This window comes from Carcharhinus amblyrhynchos, unplaced genomic scaffold, assembly GCF_965287045.1.
Source record: "Carcharhinus amblyrhynchos unplaced genomic scaffold, sCarAmb.v2.hapA scaffold_40, whole genome shotgun sequence".
NCBI classification, from domain to species: domain Eukaryota; kingdom Metazoa; phylum Chordata; class Chondrichthyes; order Carcharhiniformes; family Carcharhinidae; genus Carcharhinus; species Carcharhinus amblyrhynchos.
In genome coordinates, this window is record NW_027649781.1 from 4756855 (window position 1) to 4782776 (window position 25922).

General features: G+C 46.2%; 1 protein-coding gene across 7 annotated transcripts in view; it reads right to left on the bottom strand.

The window, feature by feature from the left end:
• The window catches only part of LOC145335766 (ras/Rap GTPase-activating protein SynGAP-like), a 565240-nt gene that overhangs the window by 222625 nt on the left and 316693 nt on the right, over nucleotides 1-25922 (bottom strand). For all 7 annotated transcript variants that reach the window (XM_080181495.1, XM_080181494.1, XM_080181493.1 and 4 more), the window contains one exon: nucleotides 23391-23485. In XM_080181495.1, coding sequence (XP_080037621.1) covers nucleotides 23391-23485 — 95 coding nt within the window. The remainder of the gene's footprint in view (nucleotides 1-23390; nucleotides 23486-25922) is intronic.

Here is a 25922-nt window from a genome sequence, read left to right on the forward strand (position 1 = left end):
TGTAGCCGTTCTTGCATTGTAGAGAACACAGCATTTAATGTGCACACAGCAAGTTCTGCAAATATTTATGTGATAATGACCAGAGCATTTTATTTCAGTGGTGTTGGTTGAGGTATAAACATTAGCTAGGACATCAGAAAGGGGATAACTCCCCTTTCCTTCTTCAGAATAGTGTTGTGAGATCAAGAGGGCAGCAAGGATCTGGGTTTAATATTTCATCCAAAAGATGGTGCCTCTGACAGAGTAGCAGTCCCTCTGCACTGCAGTCAGTAAAATGAATGTTTGGGACATTCATCTTCACACACAGGAAGGGTAGAGGAGCAATGAAGCTGAGAGTCATTTCAGACACAACTTTATGCCGCAGTTGGAGATAGAAGCTGGACATAAGTAAGGTGCTGCTACTGAGCTAGCAACATGTCAGACAGAGGACTGCCTACTGTGTCACTGGAGAGCCAGGAATGAATGACACTTCAGAACCCTGGGGTAATAAAGACCATTGAGGACACACTTTGTGGAGCAGCACACCACTTAAGTCAAGGTTGTCCAGGAACAATAACACTCAATGTCAAACAATGTTTTCCCAAAGCTGTTGTGTGTATCTTGAGATGTCTAGTTGCTCACAAGCATTCAGCAAAAACCTGGAGAGAACTGAAATGTACCAACCAACTCAGACGCTCACCCAAAACAACTCAAACTGCAGGCTGCGTCTTCGCAACTAGTCTTCTTTCCACATAGTGTCTGTAACAGTAACACTGTCTATACTTGTCCTGCTGGTTTTAGTGGGATAGTGGAGAGAAAGCTTTACTCTATTTAACCCTGTGCCATACCTGTCCTGGGTTTGTTTCACGGGGACAGAGCTTTACTCTGTATCTAATCCAGTGATGTACCTGTCTTGGGAGTGTTTGATGGGGGACAATGTAGAGGGCCCTTTACTCTATATACAACTCTGTGTTGTGCCTGTCCTGGGAGTGCCTGATGGAGCAGTGTAGAGGGAGCTTTACTCTGTATCTAACCCCATGCTGTACCTGGCCAGGGAGTGTTTGATGGGGACAGTGTAGAGGGAGCTTTACTCTATATACAACTCTATGTTGTGCTTATCCTGGGAGTGTCTGATGAGGTAGTGTAGAGGGAGCTTTACTCTATTTCTAACCCAGTGCTGTGCCTGTCCTGGGAGTGTTTAATGGGGACAGTGCAGAAGGAGCTTTACTCTGTATCTAACCCCACCTGTACCTGTCCAGAGGGTATTTGATGGTGACAGTATAGAGAGAAACTTACTCTGTGTCTAACCCCATGCTGTACCCATTCTGTGAGTGATTGATAGTGAGTGTCAAGGGAACTTTACTCTATCTAACTCCATGCTGTGCCCATCCTGGGAATATTTGATGGGGACAGTATAGAGGGATCTTTATTCTGTGTCTAACCCTGTGCTGTACCTGTTTTGGGACTGTTTCATGGGGGCAGTGTAGAGGGAGCTTTATTCTGTATACAGCTCTGTGCTGTGCCTATATGGGAGTGTTTGTTGGGGACGGTGCAGAGGGAGCTTTACTCTGTATCTAACCCCATGCTGTATCTGGCCTGGGAGTGTTTGATGGGGACTGTGTTGAGGAAGCTTTACTCTGTTTCTAACCCCGTGCTGTGCCTGTCCTGGGAGTGTTTGATGGGGACGGTGTAGAGGGAGCTTTACTCTGTTTCTAACCCCATGCTGTACTTGTACTGGGAGTATTTGATGGGACAGTGTAGAGAGGGAGCTTTACTCTGTATCTAACCCTGTGCTGTACCTGTCCTGGGAGTGTTTGATGGGGACGGTGTAGAGAGAGTTTTACAGTGTATCTAAGCTTGGAAGGTATGGGATTTTCATTGTTACGTCAGCTTTGTGTACCTGAAGTACATCAAAACAAAACAAAAAGTTTTATTTAGATTCCATCCTGAATCTAATAAAATGTTCCAAGAGGCATTAGGAGCATATACTGGGTCAGACGACCAACAGCTTTATGAAAGATGTTGTTCTTCAAAGAGAATCTTAAGTGAGTTAAGTAAATTGGAGAGATGGTGCCCAGACAGCTGAAGAGTGAGCCACCAAGTGTGACGATACGCATGATGTTAAAATAGAGCGGTGCGGATATCTTGGAGTGTCTGAAGGACATTACAGAAATTGGAAGGTTCAAGGCAATGGAAGAATTTGAGAATTTAAAAACTGAGACTTTGTTTAACTGAGGCCAGTGCAAGTCTGTGAGCACAAGTGGTGATGAATGGATGCGATTTGGTGCAGGTTAAGGCAACCTCAAATTTACCAAGGGTGGAAACATGGGAGGCCAGCCAGGAGCATGTCAAAATAGTTTACTCAAGTTCACAAAGTTACGGATAAGAGTTTCAGCAGTCGATGAACTGAGGCAGCTCCGGAATTGGATGAAGCGGTAATGGAGTGGATATCTGTTTGGAAGCTCAACTTGGAGTCACTACTGACCCCAAGGTTGTGAATTGTCTGGGTTGGTGTCCTATAGTTTCCAGGAAGCGGGGTGGTGTCAGTAATCAAGGAATGGAGTCGCAAGGCCCAGAAAATGACTCTGCCTACACAATCCTGCTGCCTCGGCAAAGCAGCCAGCACCCCGGACATTCTCTGTTCCACCTTCTCCCGTCGGGAAAAAGATACAAAAGTCTGAGGTCACATATCAGGAACAGCTCCTTCCTTGCTGCTGTCAGACTTTTGAAAGGACTTCTTGCATTAAGCTGATCTTTCTCCATATCCGACCTATCACTGTAACATTATGTTCTGCACTCTCTCATTTCCTTCCCTGTGAACAGTATGCTTTGTCTGGATAGTGTGCAAGGACCAATACTTTTCATTCATTATTAACACGTGACAATAATAAATCAAATCAACTCAAAATCAATGGGCTGGATGTTCTGGTCCCACTCGCTCCATGACTGAAATTTCCCTCCCATTCACTTTCAGCAGTCCATCAGATTTTCCATCTCAGCCGCGACGATTCCCATGACAGGTGGGACTGGAAAAGTTACCCCAGAGGCTTTGGTCTTCACAGTTGATAATTGGAGAAGATTTCTGCTCATCCAGTGCTGGATGTCAGGTAAGCAATCTGATAACTGAGCAACAAGTGGAGTCGTCGAGAGAAAGAGAGATGGGTGACGTTAGTGTAAGTATGTGGGATTTGACATTGTTTTCAGATTGTGGCAACAAGTTGGTGAGGAACAGACAGAGGCCTGGGACTGACCTCAGTGGACTCAAGGTGATGGTTGGGAATGGGAGGAGAAACCATGACAGGTGATTCTCTGACTACGGTTAGACAGACAAGAACAGAACCTGCAGAGAGCTGTCCCATCCAGCTGGACAACACAGGAGAGGAATTGGGAGCAGGATGGTGCAGTCAAATGTCACAGATAGATTTCTAGATGCTATGAAGGCATGGAAGCGGGAGTGTGGTATCGAGATGGAGGATTGGCCATGATCATATTGAATGGCGGAGCAGGCTCAAGGGGACAAATGGCCTATTCCTGCTCTTATTTTCTATGTTTCAACCATGTAATGAAATGCAGGCACGTCGAGGAGGGGGAGAAGGGAAAGTTTATCTTTGTGACAGATTAGCTTTTGTCACTTTGATAAGAGATGTTTGTGCGCAGATTTCAGAGGCAATGAAACCTTCAAGAACTTTGGAGAGGAAAGGGAGGTCGGAGATGAGGGATGGAAGTTTGCGAGGATGGTGAGGTTGACTTTTTTTGAGGAGACGGCGGTAATGGCTGTTTTAAGGGGGAGAGGGACGGGTGAACAATATTGGCTGACTTCGGGGAACAGGTGGGGTCGTTGGGTGGTGTGCAAATTACTTGGAACTGGACTAAGGGAGCAGGCTGTCGATCTCATGGATGAGCTCAGTGGGCAAGAGGGGAGACAGCAGAGAAACCGGAGAAAGACACACACATACACCCTGTAACACAAAGACACAAGTTCAGGTAAATGGAAACTTGGCACCTTGGAGAGAATGGGGGAGGGCGGAGACTAAAAGGTGTCTAAAGAGTTTAACCACAACAAATTCACAATAAACAAGGAATATTTCAGGGTGCTTGGGCCTAAATTTTTCAGATAGTGGTGGCTCACGTCCCGTCATCCAGAGCTACTCGGACAGATTCACCGCCATTTGATGCTCAGATGAGTGTTGGGTAATTGGACAGACCGAGGTGGTCCCGAGGAGTCTGGTCTGTGAGGAGAGAGCACCCCCCCAGTCAAAAGGGGGCTTCCGATGGAGATCAAGGATGGCGATTTTTACTTTCTGTTCCCTACCCTGAGATATCTGGCTAGCTTGCTCCTCCCCATATTCCCATGCAGGATGGGAAAAGGCCTTGATATGGGGAGGGTCAAGCTAGCCTACCCACCCCCAACCCTCTGGATGCTCAAGTAGGAACTCATCCATGCGATTTTGCATGCAACCCCCCCACCCCTCCCTGCCACATCCCCACCTGTGGCAGAGTATAAAATCCAGCTCTTGTAGTTAAATGTTACAAGTTGCTCTGTCATCCATCAGTAGCTGGAACTCGTGGAAACAGCTGGGCTTCACTCTCATGCCCGTGTGGTGAAACCGATCAGGAACAGACTGGTCTTGGTGAATTGCCCTACTGGAGCTCTTGGCTCGATTCTGGTTCTGTAGCAGAGGGCCCAATTAAAGCTGGCACAGGGCGTGGGTGCACAGGGAGGAAACATTGGGGTGGAGCTGCTGCCCCGGTTATTGGTGAATGCAGGCGTGAGATGGCACGACAGCATTAGTGGGGATGGACTATTCCGCTCACTGGATTGGGGGGCAGGGGATGGAGAGGAGGTAGGAAGCCAATTGAAGGAGGGTGGTTTTAAGTTTATGTTTAATTATTAGTGTCACAAGTAGGCTTACATTAACACTGCAATGAAGCCACTGAAAATCCCCTAGTCGCCACACTCGCACGCCTGTTCGGGTACACTGAGGGAGAATCTAGCACAGCCAATGCACCTAACCAGCATGTCTTTCGGAGTGTGGGAGGAAACCAGAGCACCCAGAGGAAACTCACACAGACACAAGGAGAATGTGCCATCTGGGTGATGGACAGAAAGAGAGTAGAGGATCAGAATGTGGGGGGTGTGTTGGTGGTTGTCGGGGGAGAGGGGGATCGGTAAAATTCAGGGGTGGGCTATCTAACTAATGGAGGGATAGTGGATGGGAGGGTGTTGGTTGTTAAGGAGACAGGAAAGAGAAGGCAAGTAGTGCTGTGGTCCAAACAGAAAAGCCAAGCTGGATAATGAGTCCAGAAAGCCAAGCGGTGTGATTTAGACTGGTCCCTGCACAGAGAAAGAGTCTCAAAATTGGACAGGAAGCCATTTCCCCTGAGGCATACTCCCAACTATTTAAAAACTAAAGTGTGCCTAAACAGTTTAATTAGGGATTGAGAGCTGACACTTGTTCCTGGGAGAGACAGCCTCCTCAAAGAAAAACCCCACGCCATGGATCCCAAAGGTGATGATCAAAGTGCAAATGAGAACAGCTTTCACAAACCTGTCTCCAGGGTTACAGGCAGTGATATTCAGGCAGGAATCGAAAGAGCTTTTTATAGCAAGATGGAGCTTTGGAAAACATTGCCTCCAGCAACACATTAACACGCAGGATGCAACCCAGCTTTAGTTTGGGGCGGTGGGGGGGGGGGGCGGGGGGCGCGCTAAGATTTCGGTTTGTGATTTCAGAATGCAGGCCTTGTGACAAGGATTGGGGTGGAGGGGGGAGGGTGTGGAGGTGGTGGCGGGGAGCGTCAATACTTCAGTTACCGGTCACTTAAAGAGAGAAAAACCAGGAGAAATTTCTCTTGGGAATGCTGCATGAAGGAACATTAACGTAACACTGTTTGCATAAGGAAAGCCGCAGTTAGTTCAACTGTTCACTCATTTACTCCCAGTTCATAGAGTCAGGTAGCACATCCTAGAAATTGGAGTGAACTTGGATAAGCCTGTAAGACACAGTGTGCTACATAATATATACAGGAGAGTTATACCCTGTAACACACAGCGTGTTATACAATATATACAGGACAGTTATACCCTGTAACACACAGCGTGTTATATAACATATATAGGAGAGTTATACCCTGTAACACACAGCGTGTTACATAATATATACAGGAGAGTTATACCCTGTAACACACAGCGTGTTATATAATGTATACAGGAGAGTTATACCCTGTAACACACAGCGTGTTATATAACATATACAGAAGAGTTATACCCTGTAACACACAGCGTGTTACATAATATATACAGGAGAGTTATACCCTGTAACACACAGTGTGTTATATAATATGTACAGGACAGTTATACCCTGTAACACACAGCATGTTATATAATATATACAGGAGAGTTATACCCTGTAACACACAGCGTGTTACATAATATATACAGAAGAGTTATACCCTGTAACACACAGCATGTTATACAATATAGACAGGACAGTTATACCCTGTAACACACAGCATGTTATATAATATATACAGGAGAGTTATGCCCTGTAACACACAGCGTGTTATACAATATATACAGGACAGTTATACCCTGTAACACACAGCATGTTATATAACATATACAGGAGAGTTATACCCTGTAACACGCAGCGTGTTATATAATATATACAGGACAGTTATACCCTGTAACACACAGCGTGTTATATAATATATACAGGAGAGTTATACCCTGTAACACACAGCGTGTTATACAATATATACAGGAGAGTTATACCCTGTAACACGCAGCGTGTTATATAATATATACAGGACAGTTATACCCTGTAACACACAGCGTGTTATATGATATATACAGGAGAGTTATACCCTGTAACACGCAGCGTGTTATATAATATATACAGGAGAGTTATACCCTGTAACACGCAGCGTGTTATATAATATATACAGGAGAGTTATACCCTGTAACACACAGCGTGTTATATAATATATACAGGAAAGTTATACCCTGTAACACGCAGCATGTTATATAATATATACAGGACAGTTATACCCTGTAACACACAGCGTGTTATATGATATATACAGGAGAGTTATACCCTGTAACACGCAGCGTGTTATATAATATATACAGGAGAGTTATACCCTGTAACACGCAGCGTGTTATATAATATATACAGGACAGTTATACCCTGTAACACACAGCGTGTTATATAATATATACAGGAGAGTTATACCCTGTAACACACAGCGTGTTATATAACATATACTGGAGAGTTATGCCCTGTAACACGCAGCGTGTTATATAATATATACAGGACAGTTATACCCTGTAACACACAGCGTGTTATATGATATATACAGGAGAGTTATACCCTGTAACACGCAGCGTGTTATATAATATATACAGGACAGTTATACCCTGTAACACACAGCATGTTATATAATATAGACAGGACAGTTATACCCTGTAACACACAGCATGTTATGTAATATATACAGGAGAGTTATACCCTGTAACAGACAGCATGTTATATATTATATACAGGAGAGTTATACCCTGTAACACACAGCGTGTTATTTAATATATACAGGAAAGTTATACCCTGTAATACACAGCATGTTATATAATACATACAGGAGAGTTACACCCTGTAACACACAGTGCATTCTACAATAGACGATATGGAGATGCCAGCATTGGACTGGGGTAAGCACAGTAAGAAGTCTCACACCACCAGTTAAAGCCCAACAGGTTTATTTGGTATCACAAACCACAAACTTTCAGTGCTTCGAATGCTTGTGGCTTGTGCTACCAAATAAGCATGTTGGACTTTAACTAGTGTTGTGAGACTTCTTATATAATACACACACGAGTGTTATATCCTGTAACACACAATGTTAAATACAAGTGTGTTATACCCTATAACACACAGTTAGTTAAATAATATGTACGGAGTGTTATACTCTGTAACATAGAGTATGTTATATAATATATACAGGAGTGTTATACCCTGTAACACACAGTGTGGTATATAATATTTCTAAAAGAATTTAGACAGTTCCGTAGATAAGATGGGTATAGAGGGATGGCCCAAATGCGGGCAATTGGGACTAGCTTAGTGGTTAAAAAAAAGGGTTGACATGGACAAGTTGGGCTGAAAGGCCTGTTTACGTGCTGTAAACTTCTATGACTCAATGACTGAAATATACAGTGCATTATATATTGTATTCCATTGTATCTCTAAGTGGCATCTCAGTAAGTTCTTTTTTCTTTGATGCTTTATGGAAAACCATGGACTTGCTGCTCCAATGCTCTATTCTTGGATTGCGCCTGAAATTCGGGAGGGGACACAAATGGGAAGGATTTGCTTGACAGCTTCTTATGTATCTTGCTGAGATACAGTTCCACGGTTACTCTGTCCAGAAGGCTGCCCTCTTACTTCCTGCCCTGGCAGTCGCACAGGCAGGTGGACACACTGGAAAGTTGCCTGATTCCCTAGTCTCCCGCAGTCTTGCAAAAGCTGCCTCAGCATGACTGCCGGCTCTGTGATACACCCCCTCGGCATAGCGGCTGACTGGTTCGCACTCTCGCCTCTGAATCAGAAATTTGGGGCTTTCAGCTCCACTCCAGGGATCAGAGCTCATTATCCAAGTGGGCTGATGCTGCTGGGTGCCCTGCTGGCATTAGACCATGGATCTGTCTGCCCAATTCAGGTTATGTGAAAGGTGATTTTGTGATTCTGCAGGAGTACGCTCTTTCAGAGGAGTTCAGGGTATCTTGGTCCACATTTACACCTCAAGCAACATCACTGCAACAGATCACCCTGTGTGTATTATAAAAAACAAAGAACAGTACAGCGCAGGAACAGGCCCTTCAGCCCTCCAAACCCGTGCCGATCATGATGCCCTAACTAAACTAAAAAACACCTTCTGCCTTTACTTGGTCTGTATCCGTCTATTCCCTCCCTATTCATGTACCCATCCAGTACAGTGGTTAGTACTGCTGCTTCACAGCACCAGGGATCTGGATTCAATCCCAGCCTTCTGTCACTCTCTGTGTCGAGTTTGCACATTCTCCCCGTGTCTGCATGGGCTTTGTCCGGGTGCTCCGGTTTCCTCCGATACTCCAAAGATGTGCGGGTTAGGTTAATTGGCCATGCTGAATTGACCCTAGTATTTGGGGATTAGCAGGGTAACAGGGATAGAGTCTGGGCAGGATTGTGTTGTTGGAGACGCGATGGGCCGCATGGCCACTTTCTGCACTGTAGGGATTCTACGAAATCTCGTAATGTGCCTACTTCCACTAACTCCCCTGGCAGCACGTTCCGGGCACCCAACACTCTCTGTCTTAAAACCTTCTCTCACATATATTTGTTAAACTTCCTCCCTCTCACCTTGAACCAGTGCCCCCTTGTAATTGACACTTAAACTCTTGCAAAAAGCCTCTGACTATCCACCCTGTTTATGCCTCTCATAATTTTGTAGACCTCTATCATGTCTCCCCTCAGCCTCTGTCTTTCCAGTAAAAGCAATCAAGTTTATTCAACCTCTCCTCAGAGCCAACACCCTCGAGACCAGGAAACATCCTGGTGAATCTTTTTTGCGTCCTCTCCAAAGTTTCCACATCCTTCTGGTAATGTGGTGACCAGAACTGCACGCAGTACTCCAAATGCGGCCTAACCATGGTTTTATATAGCTGTAACACAATTTCCCAACTCCTGTACTCAATGCCCTGACTGATGAAGGTAATCATGCCGTCTGCCTTCCTAATCACCCTTAGCAACCTGTATTGCCAATTTTAGGGAACTCTGGACCTGCACACCCAGATCCCTCTGTACATTAATGTTCCTAAGGGTTCTGCCATTTACAGATAATTCATACCTAAATTTGATCCTCCAAAATGCATCACCTTACATTTGTCTGGATTAAACTCCATCTGCCATTTCTGTGCCCAAGTCTCCAATCTTTCTATATCCTGTTGTATCTTCTGACAATCCCCAGCACTATCAGCAACTCCACCAATCTTCGTGTCATCCAATATCCAGTTCTGTATCCATCTAGCCAGACCACCCCAAATCCTACAGATTCTAGTTTCTGTACCAGAATGCCACGTGGACCTTGTCAAATATCTTTTTGAAGTCAATATAAATTACATCCACAGCCATTCCGTCATCTTTGTCACCTCTTTAAGAAATTCAGTCAAGTACATTGCATCAAGGGTTTGCGGGATCCTGCTGTTCATCAAGTGACCATTGCACTCCCCATTGGCTGTAAAGTGCCTGTGGATTTCCTCAGGCTGTGCAACGCTGAGTTAGGAGAGGTCTTCAATGACTTCCAATCATAAGAACATAAGAAATAGGAGCAGGAGTAGGCCATCTAGCCCTTCGAGCCTGCCCCGCCATTCAATAAGATCATGGCTGATCTGTTGTGGCTCAGTTCCACTTTCCCGCCCTCTCCCCATAACCCTTAATCCCCTCTCTTATCAAGAACCCATCAACCCGCTTCTTAAAAATATTTAGCGAGGCAGCCTCCACCACTTCAATGGGCAGAGAATTCCAGAGATTCACCACCCTTTGAGTGAAGAAGTTCCTCCTCAACTCCGTTCTAAACCGCCTCCCCTTTATCTTGAGGCTGTGCCCCCTAGTCCTACTGTCTTTTTTGAGCGGGAAGAGTCTCTCCACCTCTATCCTATCCATCCCATTCATCATCTTATACGTCTCAATGAGATCTCCCCTCATTCTTCTAAACTCCCCCAGCCAAGAGTGTGTCAAAAAAGATTAATTACTGAAGATAACTACCAAACGTGGCAGAGCGAATGTGAGGGGAATTGATTTCCGGAGCACCAGTCTGGACATCTGTAGCAGGTGGCAGAATGTTGAATAGTAACTTACTGAAAAAACGCCTAATAAAACAGGGTTTGAACTAAAAGGTAACAAGCTTCCTGAAACAGAACAAGGCAAGTTTCTTTTAACTGGCTGGGTGACTGCCTCTTTAAGAACTAGACAGCCACAGTAAGTTGATCAGTAACAAGAACTGTCTTCAAACTAGTTAGACCGGGTAATTTACACCGCAGAGCAAAGAGCTAGCCGTATCCGAGCTCTCCCGCCACCCCTACCTTTAGCCGTAGGGATCTAAAACAGGCAATGGTTGGCTGGGGAGTGAACCATTGCAGCCTCAGGGAAGCACACCTCTCTCTGAGAAATCGCCCTAGGCTCATGTTCTCTGCCTTCCCTCTTGGTTATGAGCAGTCACGTCCCAGCACTGACACCACCTTCCCTTCCACTTCCTGGTCTCTCAGCTTCTTCTATTCCTCAGGGAGCTGGTGCTGACCCAGATTTCACTGTGTTGAGCTAAAGCTGACATCACCCCAGCTGCTAATCACCTGTTCTGACCCTCCCCAGCTCCCCTGGCCCCGCCCTATCCCTCCTGGCCCCTCCCCATCTCTCCTGGCCACTCCCCATCCCCCAGCCCCTCTCTCCCTCCCCCACCCCACCCGCCCTTCCTCCCCCAGTCCCTCTCCATTTCCCCATTTCCCTGGTCTCTGTCCATCGCTTGTGTACAGGGATGTATCTGATGGTGTGTGGGTGAGAGTGTGTATGCGAGTGAGTGTATATGTGAGTGAATTAATGTGTGTGGGTGAGAGAATATGTGCGGGCGATTGTATGTGCACAGCAAGTGTATGTGTGCGGGTTAATATGTGTGGATGGGGATCAGTGAGTGTGTGTGTGTGGGTCAATATTTGTGCAGGTTAGTGTGCGTGTGTATATAAGAATCAATATGTGTGCATGAATGTGTGGATACATGCATGTGCATATGGGTTGTGCATATTGTAATCTGCATGCATGTGTATGGAATCAGCATGTGTGAGAGTCAGTGTCTGTGGATTAGTAAGTGTACTTGCGTGTTTATGCATGGATTAATGTGTCTGGGAATGTGTATGAGTATATGAACGTGTTTATGTGTCATGGTGTGGGTCGCTATATGTGTGTGTGTGTGTGTATCTACGTGTGGGTCTGTGTGTGTGGCTCAGTGTGTATGTGAGTGGGTTAGGGTCTGTGAGTAAGTAAGCATATTTGTGTGCATATTTATGTGTGGATTAATGTGTGAGTGCAGGTACAAGAGTTGGAAAATCATGTTGTAGCTATACAAAATCTTAGTTAGGCTGCATTTGGAATATTGCGTGCAGTTCTGGTCACCAAACTACCAGAAGAACGTGGGTGGCACAATGACACAGTGGCACAGTGGTTAGTACTGCTGCCTCATAGCGCCAGGGACCTGGGTTCAGTTCCCGGCTTGGGTCACTGTCAGTGTGGAGTCTGCACATTCTCCCCATGTCTGCATGGATTTCTTCCAGCTGCTCCAGTTTCCCCCTACGCTCCAAAGATGTGCAGGTTAGATGCATTGACCACGATAAATTCTCCCTCAGTGTACCCAAACAGGCGCTGGGATGTGGCAACTAGGGGATTTTCGCAGTAATTTCATTGCCATGTTAATGTAAGCCTATCTGTGACTAATAAATAAACTCAAAATTTAAAGCTTTAGCGAGAATTCAAATAGTGTCCACCAGGATGTTGCCTGGTTGACGATGAGGAGAGGTTGAATAAACTGGGATTGTTTTCACTGGTGAGACGGAGGCTGAGGGGAGGCCTGATAAATGGATACAGACTGAATAAGGGCAGAAGGTTTTGTTTTTAGTTTCGGCATCATGATCAACATAGATTGGAGGGCCAAACGATCTGTACCTGTGCTGTATTTTTCTTTATTCTTTGTTTTTTGCATCAGTATGTGTATAAATGTGTGTGGATGTGCGGTTTAATGGGTACATCAGTCAGTGTGTACATGTGTGTGGGTCAATGTGGCATGTGGTCAGTAAGTGTAGGTTGATATGTGTATTGGATCACTTAGTGTGTGTGTGGGTCGGTGTTTGTGCAGGTCAATTTGTGAGCTAGTCTGAGTGTGGATCAGAGTATGAGTGGGTCAGTGTGTTTGTATGTGTGTGTGTCCGCTAATGTGTGCATGGGGAGGTCAGTATCTGCGTGTGGGTCATTGTATTTTGTGTGTGCATGTGTGTGTGTACGTTTGTGTGGGTCAATATGCGTTTGTGTGTGTCAGTGGGTGTTTGTGTGGGTCAGTGTGTGCATGTGGATCAATGTGTGTTTGTGTGTGTCGGTGTGTGTTTGAGTCTATGTGTTTGTGTGGGTCAATGTGTGTGTGTGTTTGCTATGTGGGTCAATGTTTGTCTGTGTGGGTCAGTGTGTGTGTGTGTGTGGGTCAGTGTATGTCTGTGTGTGTGTGTGTGTGTGTGTGTGTGGGGGGGGGGGTGCTGGGATCAGTGTATGTCTGTGTGTGTGTCTGAGTGCGTCATTGTGTGTCTGTGTGGGTCTGTGTGTGTGTATGTGTGCATGTGGGTTAGTGTGTGTTTCGGTCAGTGTGTGTCTGTGTGGGTCAGTGTGTGCATGTGGGTCAGTGTGTCTTTGTGTGAGTCAGTGTGTGCGTGAGTCAATGTGTACGTGTGTATGTGTGTGTCACTGTGTTTGTGTGTGCATGTGTGTCAATGTGTGTGTGTTTGGGTCAATGTGTGCTTATGTGGGTCAGTGTGTGTGTGTGTCAGTCAGTGTGTATGCATATGTGTCAGTTTGTGTGCGTGTGTATCAGTTTGTGTGGGTCAATGTGTGTGTGTGGGTCAGTGTGTATGCGTGTGGATCAGGGTGAGTTTGTGTGGGTCAATGTGTGTGTGTGGGTCAGTGTGTATGCGTGTGGATCAGGGTGAGTTTGTGTGGGTCAATGTGTGTGTGTGGGTCAGTGTGAGTTTGTGTGGGTCAGTGTGTGTTTGTGTGGGTCAGTATGTGTTTGTGTGGGTCAATGTGTGCGTGTGAGTCAGTGTGTGTTTGTGTGGATCAGTGTGTGTGCATGTGGGTCAGTGTGTGTGAGGTGAGGGGCAGGTATAGTTGTTGATGTGCTGGCTGTGGGAATGGTAGGGAAAGGTTGCTGTGGTTACCATTAGCGATCAGTCATTTTATGCTATTTGTGCAGAGTAAATTGGCTGCCTGTGATGCCTGTATTGGATGGCTGGGACCATGGACCTGTTTTCAATCCAGAAAACAATGCTAATACATAGGAATAGCCATTGACATTTCCCTTCTGATCTCTGGTGTTGCTGCTTTGTGCCAACTGCCAAAGTGGACTGAAACCTTGGAGACCTCAAGAACTTTAATGGCACCCACCTCTGTCTTAAAGGGAATTGCTGCAGAAGGTACAATCCCTTTAAGGAAGTTGCCATGGAGTGGGTGGACCTTCGAGAATGTACTGGCAGTCAGTTTCAGTTCGGGTGCTTTGGCCAGCAGCCACAGGGCTCTCTTGCTGGACTGACCAGCTTTTCCCCAACCACTACTTCAAACAGAAAAATTAACTTAAAACATCAGATAGCGCAATCCCTTTAAAGGGTGATGAACCATGCCCTCTTATCTCTCCATTTCAAATGAACATAATTTTTATGACAAGTGCCTTGCTTAGCTAACCGCAGTCCACTGTGTGAGTGCAACAGAAGGTCCTTGATCTCACTTCAGCCCCAAAAGTATTGCATGGAATTTATAATCTACACGCCTTCCAGATGATGGTACATTTTGGGCCCAGCAGAATAGGTGAAGGGGTTATGACAACGCAACAGTTCCAGAGCTTGAAAACAGCACACTGCCCCCACCCATCCCTTCAACATCACGATGTAACCTCTTCACTGGTGAGAGAACGGTGAGGTGCAGGGAACTGGTGGAGAAAGAGAAATGGGGAGGCAGAAAAAAAGAGGGCAGGTAAGGAAGAGGGATGGAGAGAGAAATGAGGATGCAGAAATAGGGAGAAGATGTGAGAGTCAGAAATGAGAGAGAGTGACATGATGAATGAGGCAGAACAAAAGGATTGAGAGGCAGACAGCAGAGAGGAAGTAAGAAGGCAAGAGTGAAGGTAGGAGAGCACAGGAGAAGGAAAAGGAGGAGGGGGAGACAGAGAGACACACATACAGAAAAGGCGGAGGAAATAGAGAGAGGAGCAGAGGGAGAAAGGTGTTGGAGGGGAGGGAGAGACAGAAAGAGAGAGAGGGAGAAACAGAAAGAGGGGGGAGAGACAGGAGGAAGAAAGAGAGAAGAAGACAAGGAGAGGGAGGTAGAAAGAGAAATGGAAAGGGAACTGAGCACAAGAGGAAGATGAAGAGGGGGGAGAGAATGAGAGAAGAGTGAATCGTGGGGAGAGAGGGGAAGTAAAATGAGAGGTGGAGAGAGGAGTGAGGGGGCAGAGGAGAGGGAGGAGTGAGGGGAGAGAGAGGTAGAGGACTGAGAGAAGAGGAAAAGGGAAAGAAAGAGGGAAGAGTGTGAGAGAGGGGCAGAGGAGAGAGTGGGAGTGAGAGAGATGGAAAGAGAGAGGGATAGAAAAGCTAAAAAAAGGATAGAAAAGATGGATAGGTGAGAGGGTAAATTTACTGCTACTCTGCTGTGACCTGTTATAGAGAACAGAAACACGATTCAAATTGTGAGTGTATGAACGGAATGGTGTTTATGGAAATGCAGAATGACCTGCAGACAATAAGAGAGCATAGAGAGGCGTGTAACAGGCATCTCATCACCATGTAAATAACCCCACTCAGTAAATACTCAGTGCCAGAGCATCATAATCATGCAAATGTACTCTCTGGTCTCTCAGTCCTACCTTCAGTGCTCTTGATAAGGGAGGGGGGTAGAATTAATATCTGACAGCATTGATAAAACAAGATATAATCCGTGTGCAGGTATATCTGTAAAAGACATGAATTAAATTCCAACCCCCCCCCCCCCACCGCCCCCCACACCTAACCTGTTGAACTTCTGCTCATAAGACAAGGCCTCCCTCATCCCAATGAACTTCTTCTGAACTGCCTTCAATTAAATAATATCTTTAATTATTGGGAAGTCAATGAGGTTACACTGAGGCTTCATTTGAAGCAATTTTTTAAAACACCATCTGCACCTTTTGGCTAAGATGGAGCTCAGATCAAGCACTGGAGATGGTGTAATGCCTGCTCCTATCAGCTTGGATCTTGTTGATCGAGCCCAAGACAGGATATGGAGGCCATGCCATCTGTAATGTCTCTTTTGTAGGGATTTTGATTGGATCAATTTGGTTTTTGACTGGATATAACTAAATCAAAATCTTTAAATAATAGGAAGGATTCTCAAAAAAATTCTGCATGTCAAATTCACATAAAAACTGGAATAAATCCTGCTATTTTTTTCAGCGGAAATTTCAAAATGAATCTCCCACACTCTGTGAGCTGCAGAGTGCCCCAGTGTGAATCATGCTGAAATTCAGTGGGTGGGGCGTATTCCCACAGGAGAGACTGGCAGCATAGCGCATTCGCCAATCTGTCAATGCTGAGATTGGCGCATGCGCAGTAGCCCCACACTGCTGGCCTCTTGATCGCTGGCCAGTCCCGCAACCCCCACATTACATCCTCTCCAAAACCCCACATGGCCCATCGGTGGCCCCCTGGACGAGACCGACTCAGCCTCGGTCCTGCACCCACCACCCACTCTCCCCCCACCCCCAGACTGTCTCGACGTTCCCCCCCCCACAACAGAGCTGATTTCCTGATCCCACCCCGATATACCCCCCCACACATAACCCTGACCGCACCCCCTGCAGTATCCAAGCCCCCCCCTCCACCCCCGCAGCCCCCACCTCCCCCCACTCTCCGATGCCCATTGGCAATGCCAACATGCCCCCGGGCATTACCACTTTGCTGCTTGTGCAGTTCCAGGGAGCTCAGGCTGGCACTGCCAAGGTTAGGGGATACCTCCCCGACATCCAACCCTCCAGGGGCCTGGATGACCCCCCCACTTAACTCCATCAGGATGGGGCTGCCAGCTCCCTGCAAATGGAGAGTTATAGTTGTTTGTCCATTGTCATCGATGAGGACCTCGACACCATTTGTCATTTTGAGGAATGTCCGAGCACATATTGGACAGACTTCTGTAGACACTGTAGTTGTTGCGCTGGTGGCTCTGGACTTGCACAGCTCGCACTTAAGTTGTGCTTCAGCAATACACCTTGCTTCGTAAGCTTGACAGCCTTTGTGGATGAGGCAGCACCAGGTAGGGCGGTTTTGTGCCAGCGTTTCACAGGTGGTTGTGTCAATGTCAGGTGACTTCAGGGAGGCCTTGAGTACGTCTTTGGAACGTTTCTTCTGCCCTCCATGCGAGCATCTTCCAGCAGAGAGTTCCCCAAAAAGGAGCTGCTTGGGTATGCGCTCATCTGACACACGGATGACATGACCTGCCCACCGGGTTTGCGCTCTCATCAGCAGTGTGTGGACTGATGCTTGACTTATTCTAGAGAGAACTTCAGTGTCTGGTACTTCGTCTTTCCAATGGATGCATAATATTCTGTGAAGATAAGTTATGTGGAAATGATTGAGCTGTCTTGCATGCCTTCGATACACAGTCCACGTTTCACAGGCATACAGGAGGGTAGTGAGTACCGCAGTGCTGTAGACCTTCAGTTTTGTTGCTGAGCTGATTCCTCGACATTCCCATACAGTGGAGCACAGTCTACCGAAAGCAGAACTTGCCTTTGCTATTCTGCAGTTAACTTCTGTATCAATAGTCACTGCTTGGGAGAGGGTTCTGCCAAGTGAACTGGTCCACTGCCTGTAGTTTCTGCCCTTTGAATTGTGATTATGGGTTCTGTGTACGGTGCATGAGGAGCAGGCTGGTGCATGACTTCAGTCTTTTTAATGTTGATGGTGAGTCCAAAGTTGTCACAAGCCGTGGAAAATTTGTCCATATTGACTTGCATCTCTGGCTCTGAGACAGCATACAGGGCGCAGTCATCCGCAAAGAGGAAATCCCTCAGAACAATCTCTTTCACTTTGGTAATAGCTTGAAGTCGCCTTAGGTTGAAGAGCTTCCCATCCACTCTGTACTTGAGGCTGATTCCAGCAACACTGTCCTGGAAGGCATCATTCAGCATGGCAGTAAACATAATGCTGAACGGTGTGGGCGTGAGCACGCAGCCCTGTTTGACGCCATTGGTGACTGGGAATGCCTCAGAGGATTCTCCGCCATCCAGTACTCTGACCCTCATGCCATCATGGAACTGGCGTACCATCTGAATGAATTTGGGGGGGCAGCCAAACTTTGACATGATCCTCCACAGGCCTTGTTGGCTTACAGTGTCAAAGGCTTTTGTGAGGTCAACAAAGGTAGAGCTCACAATTCTGCTCCTGACACTTCTGAAGTTGGCGCGCAGCAGAAATCATGTCAGTAGTCCCACGACCTTTGCGAAAGCCACACTGTGACTCTGGAAGCAGGCCCAGCTCCAGATGAGTGACCAGACGATTTAGCAAGACTCTTGCAAGGGTTTTTCCTGTGATGGAGAGCAGCAAGATTCCCCGGTGGTTGTCGCGTACTTGCCGATTGCCCTTCCTCTTGTAGATGGAAGCATCTTTAAGTTCCTGAAGAATGGATCCTTGCCTCCAAAAGGACTGGAACAACTCGGTGAGCTTCTCGATAAGTGCAGAACCAGCAGCTTTATAGATCTCTGCGGGCATGGCATCTCCTGCGGGGGTTTGCCACTGGATAGCTGGCTGACAGCTTTCGTGACTTCGCCTACTACCGGTGGGTCATCCATGGAGCTGTTGATATCAACCTGGGGGACCCTGTCAATTGCCTCATCGTTAATAGATGACGGTCGGTTGAGGACGGCTTCAAAGTGTTCAGCCCATCTCTGCAGGATCTGAGCCGTCTCTGTAATGAGAGTTGTACCATCTGTACTCAGGAGCGGGGAGCTCCGGAGAAATTGAGGTCCATAGGGAGTGTTGAGGGCTTTATAGAACCATTTCAAGTCGTTTCTGTCAGCGTATCCCTGTATTTCATCTGCTTTCGCACTCAGCCAGGCATTCTTCATTTTACACAGTTTATTCTGGACTGTCCTGCGAGCACAGGTAAAAACATTTTTCTTGACAGCTGAAGCTGGGTCGTTCTGACAGGCCCAATGAAGACAGTGCTTTTCAACAAGTACAGCCTGTGTCACCTCATCATTCTCATCGAACCAGTCATGCTGCTTGCAGGTGGAGGGCCTGAGCACCTTCAGCGCAGATATATGGATAGCATCCCTGAAGCGTTCCCAGTCGTCCTCAGCGCTGCCTGCAAGGTGTAGAACAGCAAGCTTGATTTCTAAGTCTTCAGCCAGTGCTGAAGCTATACTGGGTTTCTTTAGCTTGGCTGCATTGATTCTTTTCATAACTTTGCTTCCTTGTGGTCGCCTCTTGGGTCTGATGCGGAGTCTCATTTTGGAGACAATGAGCCTGTGATCTGTCCAGCAGTCAGCACCACACATGGCCTTGGTTACTCTGACATCCTACCTGTCTTTTCTCCTGACAATGACATAGTCGATAAGAGCGGGGGTGCATCCAGGAGGTCTTGTTACGGGTAGGCAGACGGAAGGTTGTGCTGGTGATGAGGACATCGTGTGCTGCACAGGTCTTCATTAAGAGTTGGCTGTTACTGTTACACTTGCCCACTCCATGCCTCCCAATGACTCCCTACCAGATTGCAGAGTCACACCTTACTCTTGCATTGAAATTGCCAAGCAAGATCAGCTTGTTGGTACTGCTCACTGCTGATAGTAGGGCGTCTAGTTCTTCGTAGAACTTGTCTTTCATCTTGTCTGGGTTGTTCATTGTGGGAGCATAGGCGCTGATCAGGGTGGCTTGACTTCTGTTCTGTAGCAGAAGCTGTAATGTCATAAGCCGATCGTCCACACCCTTGGATAGACTATCAGGTTTCCAAACAAAGTAACTCCTGACGGTGAATCCAACTCCAGCATCACGATGCTCATCGCTGCCACGACTGCTCCAGAAGAAAAGTGTATCCACCTCCAGTTTCAGTTAACTGACCTATGTTGGCAAGACGAGTTTCACTCAGGGCTGTAATGTCAATGTTGTATCTTGCAAGCTCTCTGGCAACCAAGGCTGTTCTTCTCTCTGGTCTGTCTGCTGTAGAGTTGTCGAAAAGCGTGCGCATGTTCCAAGTGCCAATGGTGAGCGGTGTCACCTTGTGTTTTATTTTGTTTGTTTGACCGCAAGATGGGATCCCCGCCAGCCGCGGTAAACTGGCCAGGGTGTAGTGAAGCAGGCAACATTTAGGGCATCTTTTCTAGCCTCTTCCTCATTCTGCGGAGGTGAGCAGTGCATTCCTGAAGAGGACTGCTCAGTCGCCCAGATAGATGCCAAGTTCCACTGCTGCTTCGCTTAGTGGAAAATGAACATTAGACCTGAGCAGGTCCGTGACTGCAGCTCCCAGTGTATCCACACCTGCTGCTTCGAAGTTCGCCCATCGCCACAGGACTTCAAGGGTTGAACAGGACACTGAGGATGATGATGATGGCGTCGAAACTAGCGTTTGATTTGGATTAAAGTGAGGGAAAGTTGCGCAGTGTCAGTCTCACTCTCTCTTCCCAATTCCCATCTAGATCCAGAGTTATAGTAATCCCCACTGGAGTAGTATACTTCTTCAGGGAGCATAAGATTTCAATCCTGGGCCCGCTAATGATATTTAAAATGCAAGCTAATGCTGATTTAATTAACTTACGCAGCTCCATGCCGATTTCTGCGTGGAGCTGACAATGCTGGAAATCTGGCTGCCTGAGTTGTGCGGAGGCCATGTTGCTCAACGGGGAGCCTGTGAAATGACCTCCACTCGAGACTTCTGGCCCACTACGCTACAAAAGCAATGCAGTGGACTGGGAGAATCCCCCCCCAGTATCTTTCCTTAAATAAGGGGATCAAAACTGCTCACAGGGCTCCAGACGTGGTCTCACCAGTACCTTGTACAGTTGCAGCAAGATTTCCTTACTCTTATATTCAAACCCCCTTGAAATAAGGACCAACATTCCATTAGCCTTCCAAATTACCTGCTGCATCTGTGCACTAGCTTTCTGTGTTTTGTGCATGAGTACCTCCAAGTCCCTGAGTGTTATAACTTTCTGCAGTTTTTCTCCATTTCAATTTGTTCTTTTGTTCTCCCTTCCAAAACAAACAACTTTGCATTTTCCCACATTACACTCCATTTGCTGACATTTTGCCCATTTAATTAACCTACCACTATCTCTTAGTAAACTGTTTGCATCGCTCTCGCAACTTGCCTTTCCACCGATTTTTTGCAAATGTGGCTGCAGTACATTCACTTCCTTCCTCCAAATCATTAATATATATTGTAAACAGTTGCAGTCCCAGCACTGATCTCTTTGGAATCTCACTGGTTAACTCCTTATCCCCACTTGCTGTTTCCTGCCCACTAGCCAATTCTCTATCCACGCCAATATACTCCCTCCAACACTATGGTCGCTTAGCTCATGACTTAACCTTTGTGAGATACTTTGTCGAATATCTTCAAATACAACACATTTGGTTCCCTTTATCCACTCTGGTTGAGACTTCCTTGAAAAACTCAAGTAAGTTAGTCAGACATGATTTTCCTTGCATGAAGCCATGCCAACTCTGCCTGATTAGCTTATGACTTTACAAATATGTTGCTGTTACTTCCTTTGTAATTGATTCGAACATTTTTCCCAACAGTAGATGTTAGGCTAATCAGTCTACAGTTACCCGCTTTTTGCCTCCCTCCCTTTTTGAATAGGGCTATCACAATGGCACATGTAGTCTTCATCTAACTGTGCTGTACCTGCCCTGTGAGTATTTTATAGAATTATAGAATCCTACAGTGCAGAAGAATGCCATTTGGCCCATCGAGTAACCCTATATCTGTCCTCGGAGTGTTTGATGGGTGCATTATAGAGTGAACTTTATTCTATATCCAACCCCATGCTGTATCTGTCCTGGGAGTGTTTGACGAGATGGTGTAGAGGGAAATTTACTCTGTTCTAACCCCATAATGTCTCTGTCTTGCGACTGTTTGATGGGACAGTGTAAAGGGAGCTTTACTCTGTATCTAACCCCATGCTGTACCTGTCCTGGGAGTGTTTGATGGGGCAGGTTAAAGGGAGCTTTATTCTATATCTAACCCTGTGCTGTACCTGTCCTGGCAGTGTTTGATGGGGACAGTGTAGAGGGAGCTTTACTCTGTATTTAACCTGTGCTGTGCTTGTCCTGGGCATGTTTGTTGGGACAGTATAGAGGGAGCTTTACTTGTATCTAACCCTGTGCTATTGCTGTCCTGGGATTTTTTTGATACGGACAGTGTAGAGGGAGCTTTTATCTTTAATTGAAACCATGTTGTGCATGGCCATTTGGCTCTGGACAATGTCAGATGTGCTCGCACGGTGCCCCAGATCACTATTCCAAATGCTAGCTCAACATCTTTACGTGGAACTCGTACCAAAAAATTGACAGTTTTAACAAATTGATTGGCATAAATAGATCATTTACCTGAAGTCAAAGCTTGAGGGAACCCAATCTCGAGCTTCTTTCAAGGTAGTTTAGCAATGGTGAAAGCTATTCCCAAATCTTCAGCAGCTGAAGGGAGAAGCCCTCCTCCCCCTCATTTCCTATTGATAGATCCCTGGAAATTCTGCAAACCGCTCATACTTTTCCTGGTGATGGAGTCTACTTGACATTAGCAATCAGTCTCGTGGCTCAGTCAGGGTGCTTACCTCTGTGTCTCTCTCTCTGTCAGTCTCAATAACATGAAGCAGGCCAAGGTCGTGGTTTGAATGGAAGGATTTAAGTAGAGCTCGCTTCTGCTCCGCAACAATAGAATACAGCATTGGAATCGTTTGATTGGAACAAAAGGATTAAAAAAAACTAATGAACAGAAACCTATAAAAGTAAGCTGCTTTTATAAAATGGCGTTGCGCACCGATGGAGGTCAAAGGTCATTTAGTCAAAGCCTTCTTTAAAAACATCTAATCCTTGGATTTCCAGAGCCGAGCACGACAAAGATTGTGTGAGCCACGGGAACATATTTCCATTATATAAATAATTATACATGCACGTACACAGTGTGACGTTAGTGACAATTGAACACTTCACCGTTGTTGCCAGGGAAACTTGTAGAAATTCTTTTTTGATGCATTTCAGGGAAAGCTCGATAAGCAGAAGAGAAAGACACAGCATGTTACACTGACAGGTTGCGATGAAGTCAGGGTGGCAGGAGGCTTGTGTGGAGCATGAACACAGCAGGGGCCAGAAGGGCCAAACAACATGTTTCTATGCAATACATTCAATATAATCCTACACAATCAAAGCCAGCAAGTTCCCAATGTCTTTCATCAACCAATAAGTAGCCCCCCACCCCTCTCCACACTCCTGTCCTTCACCTGAGATCGGAGGCATGCAACACAGTGGGAGTGGGGTCACTGCTACCCAACACAAATGCCTCGAGGTTTTAACCACATAGATTCAGTCCATTCTGCACTGCCTTACTTACTGTTGGCCGGAAGGGCGCAGATGTCACCGCATCCATGCTCAGCTGTTTCCCTCCAGGTATGCTCTTTCTGCGGGAAGACCGACCAGGGTGATACTCTGAAAGACACAAGATGAAAGGAAAAGCTTCAGTGCTTTTGTGGGGTAGGATCATTTAGGTGGGGGGGTGGGGAACAAGGCGAAAGGAAAAGCTTCAGTGCTTTTGTGGGGTAGGATCATTTAGGTGGGGGGGAGGGGAAGGGCCTCACTTCAGAGATTTGAGCACATAATCAGAAGTTCTCTGTTGGAGGTGCCGCCTTTTTGGAAGAGGCAAATAGAGGACCCCCCACCCTCTCAGTTAAAAGGCCCCATGTAGCACTATTTCAAAGCAATTGTGACCAATATGTATCCCTTGATCAACATCAGAAAAACAGACAATCTTGCCAAGGTCCCTTCACTTCTGTTTGTGGGAGCTTGCTGTGCATAAATTAACCACGGCAAATCCTGCATTATCATAGTTTCTTCTTTACATAAGGTATGGATGCTCCAATCACCTTCATTTCACTGTACTTTGGCTGAGTGTTCAATGTGACAATGTAGCAGAAGCTTCATTCAAAGGAATAAGAAGAGTTTATTTAAGAGCACAAGAAATGAGAGAAAGAGTAGGCCATTCGGCCCCTCAAGCCTGCTTCACCATTCAACACATTCAAGGCTCATCATCAGCCTTAACTCTACATCCCTGTCCATTCTCCAAGATTCATACATTTTCAAAAATCTGGTGATCCCAGTCTTGAATGTATTCAATGATGGAACATTCACAAGAGGAGAGAGTTCCAAAGATTCGCAACACAGTGAGTGAGGAAACATCTCCTCCTCAGTCCTTAATGATCAACTGTCTTATCCTGAGTTTGTGCCCGTGTTTCAGATTCCCTGGCCAAGGAAGAAAAAGCCTTCCCTTATTGAACCTGTCAAGCTCCTTCAGAACCTAGCATCTCAAGCCTGTTCCACCTTTTTTACTCTATCCTTGAAGTTCCAAAGCCAATGCTCAGAATGGACTAGGCAAACCCAAAATCCATTCCTTACTTACTCCAGAAGCCAAATTTAAATTGAATCCAATTCATGGTCCCCACAAGAGAAACAAACAAGATCCAAGTTGACAAAATAAGACATTGTACCTCAACTTGGGCTTGTTCAGATGCTTGAACTTAGCCAAAAGGCTGAGAAGTGATCAAGCCTGTTCCACCATTCAATTAGATCACATCTTTTGTCTGTGTTTCAACATCACTTTTACATCTTTGTTCCCTACTCTTCACTAGCCTTACCCATCAACAAAAACCTACTTGTGTCAACCTTGAAAATATTGAATGACCACCGCCTCCACCCCCACCTCCAGCACCCACAGCATTTTGGGGAGAGAATAATGCACCTCTTTCACCCAGAATCACAAAGGTGTTATGGCACAGAAGGAGACCATTTGGCCCATCGCGTCTTCACTGGATCACCAAAAAAACATTTCTGAATGAGGGTTTTGAAATACAGTAACTTGGTCCCTCTGGCAGCTCACTAATGTGCTGCTGGGGAGTTGGTTAGCTCAGTTGGCTGGACGGTTGGTTAATGATGCAGAACAATGCCAACAGTGCGGGTTCAATTTCCATTTCGGGTTATGGTCATTCGTGAAGTCCGTTACCTGAGGTGTACTTACCCTCAGATTAAACTGAACACCAGTCAGCTCTCCAGTTCAAAAGGGGAAAGTAGCCTATGGTCATCACGGATTATGGCAATCTTACTATGCGCCATTAGGCACCAATAAGATCCATGTTTATTGGTAGGGGGATTGATTTATTGGTAGGGGGATTGAATTTAGGAGTCGCAGCGTCATGTTGCAACTGTACACAACTCTGGTGCGGCCGCACTTGGAGTATTGTGTGCAGTTCTGGTCCCCACATTATAGGAAGGATGTGGAGGCATTGGAGAGGGTGCAGAGGAGGTTTACCAGGATGTTGCCTGGTATGGAGGGGAGGTCCTATGAGGAGAGACTGAGGGATTTGGGGTTGTTTTCGCTAGAAAGAAGGCGGCTAAGAGGGGATCTTATTGAAACATATAAGATGATTAGAGGTTTAGATAGGGTGGATAGTAATAGCCTTTTTCCTCGGATGGAGAAAGCTAGCACGAGGGGGCATGGCTTTAAATTAAGGGGGGGTAGTTATAGGACGGATGTCAGGGGTAAGTTCTTTACCCAGAGGGTGGTGAGGGATTGGAATGCCCTGCCTGCTGCAGTTGTAAATGCGCCTAGTTTGGGGGCGTTTAAGAGATCCGTGGATAGGTTTATGGATGAAAAGGGATTGTTTTAGGTTAGAGGGTCATTGTTTTTTAACTGGTCGGCGCAACATCGTGGGCTGAAGGGCCTGTTCTGCGCTGTAATGTTCTATGTTCTATGTTGAGCAAACATTCACTCAGCAAGGTGGAATATTTTCAGTACAACAGCCTGCTTTGAGTTGAGTGAACATTCTTTCTGTGGCTAACAAGCCCTGCAGTGGAACTTGAATCCATGATATGA